Genomic DNA, 16015 nt, shown 5'->3' on the forward strand with positions numbered 1-16015 from the left:
CCATTTATAATATATTAGAATAAGACATTACAGAACACAAGCAAAAGCATTTTGAAATGTCCTTGACTTTTCAAAAGCCAGACTAGGTCTTTCAAGCATTTTTCTTCATCTTTTGAGACTCTCTTAGTAAGAGAAATAGCTGCATAGGACTATTTCCTGTTAAGTGTAAAGCTTTTTATTTGTGCACGAGAATAGGGAAGAAATGAATGCTTTTCCTGTTTTGATCACATAATCTCCACTAAATGTCAAATTATCCACATTTTTCAAGTGTCTTTTCTTCCTAAATCTCTGTTCCTGCCCTCTCATTCATCCCACTAAACTGCCACTGCTCAAATGTAAGCAAAAAGTCTAGATAGTGCTAGCTGTATGAAAATGACAAACAGTTCACATAGCCTTAATTTTTCTTTCTTCCTGGTGGTGTCAGAGTAGCTCCTCAGAAAACTGAATTTACTCATAAAAATATAGATATTAAATTCAAAAAATAAAAAAGCATATGCAACCCACACAAAGGAATGAGCTTATTTCTATTTAAATTAGCTTATCACAATGCATTTTTTGCCCTTTGCCTAGTTATTAATGAGTGACTTTTTGAATTCTGAATGTTAGCTCAAAAATTCTGAAAAACTGATGGAATTGTTTTGAAGGAACAAACCACCTGAAAATTAAAAACAGTGTTTCACCAACACTCTTCCACTGCAGGGAGGGGTGGCTGCTGGGCTGGAGGCTGTGGCCAGGTGGGAAGGTGCTTGCTTTGACCCCGCAGGAGCAGTGGTCCCTGCTGCCTCCATCTCAGGGTTATTTTTGTGCTGCCTTTCTTCCCAAGCCTTGGATCTTGTGCTGTGTCTACCTGAGTTGTGCCCAGGGCGGGATGGGCAGGTTTGCTGGAGGGCAGGAACAACCAGAGCAGGGTTTGTGGGGAGCCAGGGTGGCCCCCACAAAGGTACCTGTCCTGCTGCATGTCTTAGGTGTGACACCAAGACCCAAAGTGTGTCGCTGGTTTGTGCTTTCATGGGACAGGCTGTGCAAAGAGGTTTTGAGAGAGGATGGTTTGGGCCACTGAAATCACAAACTGAGAGGCAATTACCAACTCCAAAACACAAAAATAGAAGCCTTTCAGTGAAAATGCAGAGTGGGTGGCTTGTTAGGATAGGTCCAGCCAGCATGGGATGCCATAAGGCAACTGGTGCTTGGGCTTTAGTGCCAGGCTCAAAGCTGTGGAGGAACCAGATGTTCACGGAAAGTTGCACTTCTGTCTTGGATGTGCATGGAAGAGACAAGTTTTCTTGGCAGAGGTATATGAAAAGAAAACAAAAATCACTTCTCTCCTCAGGTTCTTTACCCACCTGGGCATTAAAGACTACTGATAGCAACATTAAAAATGCCCGGTTAGAAGATATGTGTAAGTACTGAACAGAAGTAGGAACTTATAATAAATTTACCATCTCTACAGTGAAGCATCATAACCCACCTACTTTCTAATAAAACATTTCTTCTGTTTACTGCAGCTCTCAAACTAAAACCTTTGTTTTCAAAGAGTACTCATTTTTCTTTGTTTAGTTTGCGTTGAATTGAGAATAGTGAAGTATAAAAGGAAAGCTTCCAGTTGTCTTGTAGCCACAATCATCACTTTAAAAGAAAGCACAGAATAAAAAAAAGGAAACTTTGTGTTACATCTGAAGCACAGTTTATTATAACTGCCAAAATTAATCAAAACAGCAATATTTTAATAAAAAACCCTGTACTTATTTTGTACACTGCAGCTAGCTTAAAGAAATGCATGCTGTGATTCTATCCTAAGAAAACTGAAATACCATGAAAAATAATAACAGTAATGTCACTTTAGACATAACAAGGTAGAAGCAATATATTTTATTAGACCAACTTGTATATTAAGCCCCTGAGATCTAAAGACGGTCTTGCACACCCAAAAGCTTGCAGGGTTTTTTTTCTCCCAGCTGTACATCTCGTTTAAAAAACAAATATTTCTACTACAGATTTGTACTTGTCTGCTTTGAAAAGCTGACATGAATTTTTGTGCTTGTTTTATAACAAGAAAATATTATGTAGAGCCAGCTTACCATTTCCAAAGGTTATAACCATAACAACCGTGAAATGTTAGAGTAGGATTCATGTGAGTTAGATACCTATATTATAAATCTACATTTGAGTTTGTTAACTAAGTGCCTTGGACAGTCAAGGAATGGAAGTGGAATTCTGTAGAATTCAACTCATCTGACGTTCAATGCATTGGCATAAAGAGGATATCAGTCATGCCATGGAGTTGCCAGGAACAGCAGACAGCTCCTATTCCACTGGGTGTAAATATTAAACTTTGGTGAGAGGATTTTTACCTCTAGGAAGAAAAAGCATGCAACAAATCATGTAATCACTATAAATAAACCTTCAACAACTTGAGTAAAATTCTGCTGTGGGAGTAGTAGCTCCATAAAGGGCTTACTAAGGACTGGGAATTTTTGTTGTCGTATCATGTGTCTGGAGAAATATGATCCTCTTGTTTATCATGGGAAGAATGCAGTGAGGTGAACAGAATGATTTAGAAAAGGAGAAAACTCATAGCCATCTTTCTACTCTAGTTCTTCTGTCTTCATTTGTTTAAAGAATGCGGAGGAAATTCACCGATTTATATCACTCTTGAATCATGTTTCTATGAAGTTGTATCTAATATTTTTAAATTAATCCAGTTCTGTTTGTGAATATAATATTCCAAAGCAAAAGGAAAAACTGCATTAAAGAAATGGGAAAGTGTCATTGCTGGTTCCAATTTACTTTTCATATTCAAACAATTATTGTGTGTTATCACGTTCATACAGAACAAAAAGCAAGCTGGTAAAATTGTTTTCCTGTATTAAGCTCTCACACAGATAAGTAAAACATTGGAAATTCAATTATTACACAATTTTTATTTAGTAATTTCTATCCCTTTTCACATATCTTTAATTTTTAAACTTTTCAGATAGAGTACCCTAGAATACAGAGTGAATTCTCTTGACTGCTTAATTTTAGCCCTGTAGTCAGTAGGTGTTTTACCCAAATTTATTCCACTAAGAACTGTCTACCAAAGTGAGTAAACTGGGAAGAACTATAGTTTTAGCCAGATTCAAAATTAAAATCTGTACTTTAGAGTAATGTAGGAATAGATGGGCAGGTTTTCCCTTTTTATTATGGTATAAAAAAAAATTAGTCTGCTGTTCATCCTGTTTTGGAGGGTCACTATGCAGCTACCATGCATTTTGCCAGTTACTAAAACATGAAGAAAGAATATTTAAATTACCTTTAGAAAATTATTTCACTAATTGAAAGAAATTGAATGACAGAATAACCAATAAAACATCAAGGTGATCTGCAGAGCTGGAATTTTAAAAAAAACTGATTTCAATTTTTAAAAGTAACATCAATTCTCATCTTCCATAACCAGAAAGTCAAAAGATGAAATATTGACTCTTTAAGTCAATGGGCAAATGCAATCAGTCACAGAGAAACTAAGATCTCAGTCTTGATTCACACTTGTCATAGAATTCCAAGTAAAAGTTGTTTGTTAATTTTGATATGCACTGTTTTTCTATTGTTTACATACTATATTTTGGGTGATTAATTATTAGTACAGGACAATAGCATGAAAAAAAGCCTGGGGGGTGGTGAAGAGGAGATGACAATATTTCTGAGGATTTTAAGAGAATTTACTCTTTTAATATAGTGGAATATATATTAGATACCTTCTAAATGATTTTGAGTGTTCTGTTAACACTCTCCCCATCTGATATTGCTGCAGTTAAAATAGGATGTCTTGTCTTCTGTAAAAATTTTCTGCTTCTAAAAACAAGTGCAACCATTTCAGATACATGTATTGTCTGAAATGTCTCCCTGAACATATGTATTATCAAAGTCATTTTGCTCAGTAGCTCTGAGTTTAGAACTTGCCTAAGCCAAATGAAAAACATTAAAAGCATTGGAAAAGTGCTCTCCATTTTAAAGCTAAATATTCAGTTAGCCTAATAGTGTATAGATTGCGTGTAAGAGTGTGTACAGATTGTTTTTAGGATGGGGGCAAGACAAGGTCCATATGCTATTGTACTGGTACATTTTAAACTCTGGTTTATTAAAGTACCATCCTAGAAGACTCCACTGTACATATAAATTATCTAAAGCAGTATAAGAAAAGCTTTGGAAATGATAAATGCTTGGTTAGGATAGTGTTGGTGGATTTAAAATACTCTAGGGGAATGTAAAAGTAAAATGAAGTCTTCTGATTCCATAGCAATAATGTGAAACATTAACATTCAATGTAATTTATCTACTTTTTAAAAGGTTGTTTAACATGCATCTTGGGTGCCTTAACAACAGATTTATTTAATTTTTGCAAGATATTATTGAGCTATGGGTTTATATGTCTTTTATGTCTTTAGAAGTCACTAACACATTTTTGTGATAAACATTTTTGTCTGCAGCTTCTCTCTCTCTGTAAAATGGAGTTCATGTTAACAACTTCACTACACTAAACTGAAACCATGGGAAGCACAATCATGGTAACAACATCCACTCACACTGTTTTTGTTTCAATATTCTCATATGACTTATGAAGAAAGGGAAATTGACTCACACAAATGAACTTTCATAACTTTGGAAATGTCATTTCCCTACTTTTTTTACTCTCACCTGATGTAATAAAACAGATTTGGTTGGAGTTATTATTTTAACCTTTAAGTCCTTAATCTTACAAACAAGATTGAAAAAAACCCTCAACATATTCAGGAAAAAAAAAAAATTAAAAAGACATCAGGTCTACAATAGTAATGCTGTGGTTAGAAATAAGCAAAATTGACATAATTTAACAATAGTATGCACAGTAATGCACTGGACTTCTTGCATAATATCTATTTATTAATTTAAGTGGAATTCTTCATTTTGATTATGGAATAAGATTTTTTTCTATTTCTTACCAATTACTGAAACACACCCCTAACTTTTACTGGCACCATATTGTCCACAGGGAGTACAGGACTCCAGAAGAAGTCATGACTGCATCATCAACTATTAGAGGCCACGTCCTTGAGGGCTCTTGGTAAGTAATAGAAAAAGAGCAGTATGCTGTGCATGAAATAGGACATTGTCCAGAATAACAAGCATGTAAACACATCACCCAAGGGGGACAAGTTATTCATCAGGTCTTATTTTAGAGAGAGAAAATTTTCCTTCTAAAGCCCATAGAATCTGTTTTATTAAATAAGTTTTGACCATCCAGCTTTGTCTCCTTCTTTGACTTTACAGTCTAGAGGATCTTCTCTCTACCCTGAATATGATGGGAATAATCTCTGATAATTAAAATTGGTCTTCATGAGCACCTCAATTCAGCATATCATGAAGGAAGAAATGCCAGAAAGTCACCAGCAGCAAGATTGAAAATTAATCTGGAATTTTGTCTCCCTTTAACTTTTGCATCTCTTCTTTGGCTAAATTGCTGAAGCTGGTTTTCTAATTCATAATTTTAATTCATAACGTAAATAACATGACATCATTTGCACTTCCTTTGAAGTAAAACACATAAAGCTTTGCTCATTGCTGTCTTCATATGAGGCTGGTTTTGAATAACCCTCTAAACTGATTTACAATAAATATGTTAAATAAACAATCATAGAGAACATTTTAATCAAACATCTACATAATGTTTTGATTATTATTACTCAAATGCACACAGGAAATTAATTTAGACCCTTGTTTTCAGGAGTACTAAAATGATTGCACTATAAAAGATCACTCATTTCTAATTAAAAAAAAACATTCATCCCATTCTACTGCCATAAATTTGGTAAACTTACAGGATTTTATGCATTTTAAAATGCTAGGTTAGGATTTCGAACATGCTGCTTTCATAATGAATCTGTTGTTTGCTTTATATTTTATTATTCTTTGCACAGAATAATGGTAAATAGAACTTCTATCTGAGTATGTTCTGGAATTGAATTTAATTAATGATGAACAAAAGGAAAGAACATCAGTTCTGATAATTATTAGGATCAGCTGAATCAAGGAGTTGCTGGGTACATTCAATATGGTTTATCCCTGTCATTAACTTCAGAAACCAAGCAGAGTTTGTGCTAAAGCTCTAAATGCCTGGAAAACAACCCTCTTTGTTCTTTAATACTTTTCTCACCTAGCACCTGCTAAAAGTAAAGAGGAACATACTTATGGCAGCACCTCTCTGCATTGCAATGTATTGAATGAGAAAGAGCAGCACACCTGGAAAAAATCGAAGCCAACATTTTTGGGGAAAAAGATGGTGAACATTTTGTCTTATATAGTCAGAATACACTCCACTTGAAGCAGGCTACAACCTTCAAAGTATATGCTTGTGTGTGTGTCCCTTTCTTTGTTTTTTCTTTGGTTTTTTATTCACAATATATGGTGGCTGGCTGTGCATAAAACATCCACATGTCATGAGCTGTGAGGCAATGTATATAATTTATTCATAATTATTTCGTCATACTATTTATTTTTACAGTGATCTTTCCAGCTCTTAAAATACATACATACGTGTAGTCATTTAAGATTTCCTACTATGCTAATGAAGACTAAATCTGTCAGAAAGCAAAAGAGACAAAACTTATTTAACATATCCCAAATTTTAAGCAACACTAAGAGTTGACTACTGCGTAACTGAAAGAGAAAAATTGCATTCCTTTTTTTTGTCAAAAGAAACTAAAGATGAAAAAAAGTAATGGGTTGAAGATGGAAAAGAGTGAACTGGCACTTTCAAGGTTATTGCAGAAATTCGTTAAACCAAGCAGGCTGAATATAAATAATAAAAAAAATATATTCCTATAGCTTGATTGTAAACATTCTGAAATAGTGCTCATTCCAGCAGGAGTTGTTTTCAAGGGAACTTCTAGGGGTCTAATCATTGAATAAAGAAAATAAAGGGTATCTCTGAGGAAAGGCTTCAGGATTAAGAACCTACTGATTAGCTTTCCATCTGCAAGATATAAGGTCTTCTTACTTTTAACAGAATGGAAGAAGTATTTTAATATTTAAAACAAAAATGGTCATGGAGGAAGTGAATAAGTAATGTTCCAACTGCAAGGCTGATGGAGTCTGTTTGTTTTGTTATGTTCATGATGGAGAACTATATTTTATTGCAGTGGGGACAGGTATATTCTCTCTCAGACACAGGCTGGACTTCATTTGACCTGAAGGAAACCCTTCAAAAGTGGAAAGAGTTTGCAAATGTCTTGGTAGTATAATTAAAAAAAAAGAATACTATTAAACCTAGTATTTAAATAAATCACTGAAGGAAAATATTTTTGACCCATGTTGTGCACTACGACTAAACTAACACTATACTTTTCTAATAGGATTCTTTCCCAGTACTAAACATACTCTTAATCAAGTATGTCAGAGAGGGCAGGTATGCCTTAATTAAAATTCCATACATAAAAGAAAAACTGCTAATCTGAAGTATAAAAGCCTAGAAATGACTTTGTAAATTGGAGGACATTTTAGAATGTTTAATTGCATAACCACAAACCAAATAACCTACCAATTATGCTTTTTATGTGAATATTTTCATTAGTTACAAGCTAGAATAATCAGTGAATAATTTTTGTTTTGAAAAATGGTAATTTCTAAGTCCAACCTTAGAACAATTAGGAAATTGATTCAAATTACTGATACAATAATATATTTTCAGTGTGAGATACAGATCTTCAAAAAAATTTAAGTTTCCATTAAGATCAATGAAAAAACAACCAAACCCAAAACAAAACAAAAACCCCAAAAACAACAAACAAAAAAGTGAGCCATGAAATAGTTGTTACTATAAAGGTGTACCCAAGGTGGCATTGAGTGCTTATAATTTAAGCAAAGAAGGGGCATTTTTTTCTCATTTTTTAAAAGGAATGAAAGTTATCTTTTTCCATGGCTTATAGATTTTCAACTTCTATATTTAGATTAGATGGATACAGCCTATTAAGCGAGTTTGGTCTTTTTCAAAATGTGTGAATTCCCTTCTTACCTTTCAACTTTAATGATAAATCAGAACATGAGCCATTCCACTTTTCACTGAGGCACACAGGTATTTAGGTGTAAAGCACTGAGGCTATCATAACAAGAATATACAATACCAGTATTGAAAAGAACGTGTGTATATAATTATATCCATAGTTAATAGTCTGTAAGAGCAGCAGGTTCCCCTATAGAAGACAGCAATTCTGCCAAAATGCATTGTGGGGGAAAAAGAAGGGAATCCTTAAGTGGGTGACCATCCACATTTGCCCAGAGACAAGAAATGGTGAGGAACAGGTGTAACAAAAATTAGTAGTACTGTGAGTAAATCTATCTGCTTGTTCTGTTTATTCACATAATATTATAAAGATAATATGAAGACCCACAGTACTACCAAAGGAGTTTACTAATTTGGAGGTTGTCCTTAAACTGCTGGGGTTTGCAGAGGTGGAAATTGAATATTTCCCTCCCTATGCATTCATTCATTCATTTTTAGCACATCAAAATCAGCCAAGTCTCTTTCTGTCTCTGTCTAGTTAAACATTAAATACTGAACTCCTACCTACAGTATGAGCGATGAATTACATTTTTTTAAACTATTCCTACAAATAGTAACATGAATCTGGTTCCAATGCTTTTTTTTTTTTCTTTCTCTTTTCTGTCAGTCTGAGCCTGTTGAAATACTGCTGTGCAGTGGAGCACCAACCACAGGGACAGAAGGGATCACTTAAAGATGCAGTGAATATGTACGCTCCAAGTTCAGGTATCAAATATTGCAAAAGATAATTGACAACCTCCTTCTGGTATAAATCACACACTTGAAGAACCTTTCTCTGCTTTCTTTATATCAGAGTCAATCAAACAGAGTATATGGATGTTTATTGTGAGATTAATCACTCAACAGTAATTGCCTGTCTGTACTGACCAAATAAATCAATGCTATACAACAACAAAGAGGTCCTGGTTATTGAGCTTTAATAAATATGATTGATTACTTGTAATCTCCCAAAAGAACACAAACAGTATGATTTCCAGACTTATTTAATAGGAAAACTGCATTCCTTAATTCACTATAATTTCTGTTAATGTGGAGGGAGAATGGGATACATTGAAACAGAAAATAAAGTTTTCACCATTAAAGGAAATTTGCATTTGCAAATTAAGTCAACCCAATGCTTAATATAAGTGTGTTACTAGTTGCTGGTGTGCCTCAGATTTATATATTAGATACAAAAAAGGATGAAGAACAACCTATATAATTATTCTTGAAGATTTGTTTCTTGGTTTACTAGATACTTTGAAGGTGCAAGAACTCATACATGCAAGCCTCTTTGTCAACCACATGGATCTAGTTCACCTCTAATTTGCCAGGAAAATCCCCATTCTGCTTTTTTTTTACAAAAAATACCATGAAATTACACAGCATTACATAAATCATGAGGTACTCCTGCCTTCCATTGTAATCCTATAATTGTAAAAGCTCATTTTCTAACTTACATGTATGTTCAGCTATATGTTTTACATTACTGTACAATGGAGTTTAGAGGTCTGGTGAAGAACTGAAAATTCAATGGACAACTCTACACTGTTCTGCTGCTGTGGACATTACTGTTAGAGTATATATTTTGTTTTCATTGATAATGGATCTTAAATAATGATATGGTAGTTTTAAAGGCAGGTTATAATAAATGCATCTTATGCAATTTCTGTTTGCTGAATTATAGTGTTTATTCATGTTACATAATTACTATGTGGAACTTGATACTTCAAAATGTTTTTGAAGCCAAGACTAAATGGATTAAAAAAACAATCAGACAAATGTAAAATAGATTAATTGATAACCACAGTGCATAACAATTGAGATCAGGAAGTTCTTGAAATATGAACTAGAGAAAGTAGGGAGAGAATAACAGGAAAAATGCTCCTGTCCCTCATCATGTGCTGCTCAAGCACCTGTCACACCCTTGCAATGGTCTCTCTGGGACAGAGCTACTGCTCTGGGGTTGTGGCTACAGCTGTTCTCATGTCCAAAGAAAATTAGAGCTTGTAGCATGCAGTTATTGCTACACCTATTTTTATGTCCCAAGTAATTTAATCACATGACAGAGTAGGAAGACTTAATGATTTATTTTTTTTCTGTTAGAGTTCATGCTTTCTGAATTCACTTGTTCCTTGACCACACTTCCCACTCAATGGAGGAAAAAAAAAAGAAAAAAAGCTGCCCACAAGCTTTTGGAACAGAAAAAACTCAGGCTTGTCAAGGTATTACAGATACCACTGTAAAGTATTCAGGACAGCTTTAATGTATCAACCCTTCATACCTAGGCACACAGCAAAGTTGTGTGCAAATGGTACAATTACTCAAAAACATCCAACTTGAACCACAATATTCAGTGGGCTTTTTTCCTAAATAAAAGAGATAGAAAGAGCCTGTAATTACCTGTAACCGTCAACTCTGTCGTTCTTCTGACAACAAAGAATCCATATTTTAGCTCACAAGTGTAATTTCCAATGTCATCCTCTCTAACTTCCCGAATGACAAGAGTGTCCTTTTTAAACACAATACTTGATCTCCACGTCTTTGACTTGCATTCCTGTTTAAAGAGAATATAAAACTTCAGTGATTGCATTCTTACACCTAAACTGGACCACTGTGGACAATGCTACCCAAAGCCAAGGTGGCTAGGCAAGAGCCCAGGCTAGTTATAAATTTATATAAACTAAATATTTAAAAATCCAGTCTATTTAGGTGTTGATTAAAAAGAATTTTATTAGCTGATTTGATATTTATGCCTCTGGCAAGAAAAGGGAGTAGATTCCTTTGGTGGATTTTTTTTTTATATTATTTTGCTGAGTGGCTCCTATTTAATTTACTTATTTATCATTACATTTATGTCTGCAATCTATGACTTTGATATTACCAGCAGCTCAGGCTGCAGAAGATAATTATGTTTTTCTTTTTAATTCAATTTAAAAAATATATAATTAAAAAATGTAGAGAAACAGAAGAAGATGAAAATGAGGAGAAATAAGGATGCTATATATCTCTTTCTAAAAACATCTTAGAATCAACACCCTCTGAACCTAGAAAAGGTGCATTCTTAATCTGCAAAAATATTTTATTACAGACACAAATTCTAAGATGAGAATAAGCAAATAGTTGGCTACATTTCTCCTATCTTAGATATGCTATCAGTTAATTTGGACATTAACTTTCCAGGCCATACAATTTTACTTTTTAGGTAGCATAGTCTTGTATACCATAATAAATTCTCCTGCACTGCCACCAGGCAACATTATTTGCAAGAACTTGGCCCTTAAGTAATGATCTAGAAATCGTACACAATATTAAATAAAGTTATTGATAAAAACAATGAAATTATATATGCAAATATAACTTTAAATATATATATAGAAAGCAAAGTTTTGGTAGTACTTACTGAATTTTATTCTGCAAAATTAAGCTGTTCATTCAGGTAAAGCATGCATAGGTGTCTTATAAAGTTTACCAAAGGAAGCATTTGAATTTTATCTCTAATGAGTTCATTCTTTTCTGTCATTGGTTCTGTTGTTTTTTCTTGACAAAATTTAAAAAAAATCAAAGCTTCATAACACTTTTAGATCAAGAAAATTATAAGAACATAATACATTTTTTAAGCTATAAATCTCTTGCAGTCCTTACCTTATACCACAGAATTTCAGGCTCCCTAAATGGAAATAAAAAATCCTCAATTTCAGGACATGAGATTTCCTTGCTTTTGCTAAGTTCAGCTTTTTCAAAATATTTCATCTTTGAATTGTAGCAGAGTCCAGTGTCGTTTTCACCCACCGTCAGCGAAATGGACACTTTCATACAGTAAGTTGAGTTTCTGTAATGCAATAAAAATAGAAAGAAAAGTCTAATATGAAAAAAAAAAAATAAATGCCAATATACATGAAATTGTTTTTCATTTGAAGCAAAATTTAGGAAATCTGACATTGTATTTTGTGTCTGCTTTATAGCTGGCCACCATAGTTTTGCTTCTTTCTCATGGCTAATTACAATATTTAGAAGGCATTGGTTGGCCTTACTCTGTAACTAAGGGTTTGTCTCTCCCTTTCATCAAAATCCTTCTAACATTAGCGTCATTACTGTATATTTGAGAACAATTTCCCCAAAAATAAGTAAACAACAAAAGATCCATGTATTTACCAGTGAAACTAGACACACAGTCTGCTCACAGACACCATTATGGCAGCTCTCAGGGTTGGAGACATCATTTTGTGGTACCACAGGAAAATGGCAAATTGGAACTCGAGCAACACACCAAGAGCCACATATTCATCAGCTCTGAGCATGCTGTAAAATGGAAGTGGCAACGTTTTGCAGCCTTAATTAAAAAGAATCTTGTGATTAATTATAGAATGAAGGATGTTTCAATCCAAGGCAAGGCACTGCCAATTTGTTGACCGTATCCTTCAATGCCCATACTCCCAGGACAAAATGTTCTGCATTACCCACAGATTTCATGAGCTTGTGTTCTCTCCTCAAACTTGTTACTACATCTGCTTCTGGATGTTGATAAGCAAGGCAGCCAGAGAATAGTGAACTTTGTCTGCCTTCCCACATTCCACTATGTGATTCAATCAGGAAAAAAGACAAAATTACTTGAATTGATTTTCTTTTCTTTTCCATTTGAGTTTCCAGGTGGGGAGCAAATGAGTGTATAAAGTTGAGTACTCCCCAGAAGCACACTGTGATGGTGTAAGATTTCTCCCCTACTGTTTTGTAAATGCATTTTACCCCTGACCTGCTGACAGAGGATCCTGCAGAGAGCACTGAGGAAACATTCATCTCCTTATCACCATTCTCAGCCTCTATGAGCTGATTGCTTATTTATAATGGACTTGTGTGTATCAGACATGGCAGAATCTCAAAGATCAATTTCTTAATATCTGTTTCCTTTTTCTGTTCAATAAGAGGGGATAGAAATGCTTAAGGATAAAGAATAAGAAAACTCAATTCAAAGAACTCGAGTCCAATTTCTTACAGAAAATGTAACCCTGTAAGTAGCTATCAAATTAGAAAATAGTCTTAGAAACGTAAATTCTTGAACAGAATGACCCTTAGCTATTGATCTGATTCATGGACAAGGAAAACAAACAAAAAATTATTTCCTTATAATGAAGCAGTAAGTATAATCTGTTACCATGTTCAAGAATCTGGCTGTATAAAGCAAATAAAGTTGTTTAAGCTTTATGCAAATCAAAGAATGGATCCACTGAATATTGAACAGTCTTGCTGTTTTTAAGCTGGTAAAGAGCCAATTTCCATTCTTACTTGTACATGTAATTAAAAATCACTGATTTTTAAGGAATACTTTTTCATTAGTGTACCTTAGGTTATTTCTCCATTAAGGTGTCACTTGGAATATTTTATTTATTTTTTTTGTTTATCATGTGTCTTGAAAATATCATAAAAAGTCACTTAATTATGATTTTCCAAATTGGAAAAATGCTTTTCCTTTGTTCTTGGAAGACTTATGCCTTGGAAACAGGTTCTGAACAATTCATCAAGCTCTGAGGTTTCAGAGTAAGCTAACTAGATTAGAGTATCCTGTTATTGGATGACAGCAGTATATAGGGAGCTGTTTGGCTATACACTTTTCACATTTAAATATTCTCTTTAATTCCTTCCCATGTGTTTAAGCATCATGTTTGTTCATGTTACTAAATCTCAGTATTTAAAATATTTCTAGAAGGACATGGCCAGGGAAAAAAAAGGGAGGACAATTTACTGTCTTCCCAGTCTCTGAAGAAGCAAGGTAAGTAAAATTTTTGCATAGGCATCCTTCAGTATTCACAGTGAATTGTGCAAAAATTATGATTTAATGTTTTGATGTACTAAAGAACTCTGTTCTGCAACAGTGACAATGTCAATTGCCAGAGACAGAATTCCGTCTGAAGCACATCCAAGTTTCCATCGCAACAGCAGATCCTTTAGCAGATGCAGCTAAGGCTTCCTGCTCCATAAGAGAAGCATTTTGGAAATGTTTCAGAATGTTTAAATTCATTGTTTGAAGTGATCTTTCTAAACTGTCAGATACAAGATACTGAAAAATTTTGGGTGGATTTTTGTCAGCTGAGTTCACGACCAGAATTTTCTCTCAAAATCCCAAAGTATCATCAAAAAACCCTACAGTTCCAGATGCCCACTGGTGACACAGACTTCCTTATTTCAATTCTAAATACTAACTGCACTGTCAATCTGACTCATCTCACACTCTGTGTTGGAAACCAAGGCTGTTGGGATGAAACAAAACTCAAAGAGGCTGGTACAGAAGGCAGAGCAACACAAATAGTATAAGGTAAGAAAACAAAGATAATAGGCTCAGAGTACAGAAAGAGAGAAAGAAAATTAAATAGTCCCTGGGTAGGAATGAAGGAGGGACTGATTTTGCTGATTACTGCTAGAGCATGAAGGATACAATAGATGTCAAACATCTCAGGTAGCAGAAAAAGCAGGCAGCAGAGCCCTCTGGAGCATACACATACTGTTGAAGGTAAAAAATGCTCGTGTTAGAAGTAAGAAAGTTTTCCGTATGTCTCTTACTAGAGGGACCAGATAAGAAACAAATAAAACAAACGAAAAACCCTACAACATGAGCTTAAGGAATTTCAATAACTGGTGTTAGCTAAACTAACTGTGGTTTAACTCAAGTTATATGATACTATTGGTGGGTTTCTTTTGTTTGTTTGTTTGCCTTTATTTTTTCCTGAACATGGTGACAAGAAGAGGTGACAAATTATTGAATTAGTTTTTCCCTAATCTGACCAGTCACAAATGTTTGCAAGTATAAAATTACCTAGAAATTTTTGTGCATATAAATGAAGTTTTCATTTTCATCTTTTATTTAATGGATTTTCAAGTGCTAAAATAATGAGATCTAAAAGTACAAAATACAAAACAGGAAGCCAAAAGCTGTTTGGTAATTTTATTTAAGACAAAAAATCCATTTAAATTAAATTTATCTTAAAATGAAGTCAAATTAACAGGTAACAGAGAGAAAAGGAGAAGGAAGAAGAGGAGACACAAGTACAGACAAAAGAATGCACACAGACCAAAAATAGCTTCTTTATGTAAACTTTACCTTTTGCAACATTCACATCTACATTTAAAGGAATTGCTTAGAGAATTAAGCACTTAAATAATGGTTTCTTTATAAATATATCTCTAAAATTGGCCAGATGTGTTTATGCTTACAAAACTCTGCTTTTTTTCCTCATAAAAACACCTCTGGTGATTGTCAATCTCCTCTTCAGCCTCACCAGAGAGAGCTCAGTGGTGGATTTTTACAGCTCAGTTCTGTCCAGGCAGCATTCCTCATCATCCCTATTCATAACAGAAGGGAAAGTGGGACTCTTCCTGTTACTTGTCCACTCCAGTGCTTTTTAATCATACTCTACCAGAGTAAACAAACTGGGGAGCAAACAGCTAACCAGAAAATTTCTCCTAAGTTTCTCCTCATCATACAAACTGAGTTGGAAAAGTAGTTTTATTTCCATCTCCTTTTAAACTGGAGATTTAAAAAAAAAATCTGAGAAAACTCTTTTCTTTGCAGTTTTATTTTAAATTTTAATAAGTGAGCTTAGCCACTGATGTCCATATCCACTTTCTATAAATGGCCCACCACATTTCCTGGGCAAACTTTTGTTGACATCATTAATTAGTTTTTTCATGATTTTGCAGAAACAATTTTGCCCTTTTTAAGTCCAAGTAACTTCTGTTAGAGTTATTTGGATGCCTGAAAGCTGGAGAGTAAAGCATTCATTCAAGACAGAAACAAAAACACTTTATTGACAATCTACTCGTGCTCTTGGCCCTTAGCTCCAAGGGCTCTTTGTGAGCTTTAAAACTTTTGCACAAAAATTTTTAAAGCCTCTACATAGCAGCAGGGTTTTTTGAGGACAAGCCTGAGGCCTTGGGCATGTGGTGAGGGAGGAAGGCCAGTGTACCACA

At 34.3% G+C, this 16015-nt stretch overlaps 1 protein-coding gene across 1 annotated transcript in view; it reads right to left on the reverse strand.

Annotated features, from left to right (window-relative positions):
- Positions 1-16015, reverse strand: part of IL1RAPL1 (interleukin 1 receptor accessory protein like 1) — a 606065-nt gene that overhangs the window by 258927 nt on the left and 331123 nt on the right. The window contains exons 3-4 of the mRNA XM_069028525.1: positions 11699-11885; positions 10457-10610 (exon numbers count right to left, since the gene is read on the reverse strand). Coding sequence (XP_068884626.1) covers positions 10457-10610; positions 11699-11885 — 341 coding nt within the window. The remainder of the gene's footprint in view (positions 1-10456; positions 10611-11698; positions 11886-16015) is intronic.

The sequence above is a fragment of the Aphelocoma coerulescens genome, chromosome 1, assembly GCF_041296385.1.
Source record: "Aphelocoma coerulescens isolate FSJ_1873_10779 chromosome 1, UR_Acoe_1.0, whole genome shotgun sequence".
Taxonomy (NCBI): Eukaryota; Metazoa; Chordata; class Aves; order Passeriformes; family Corvidae; genus Aphelocoma; species Aphelocoma coerulescens.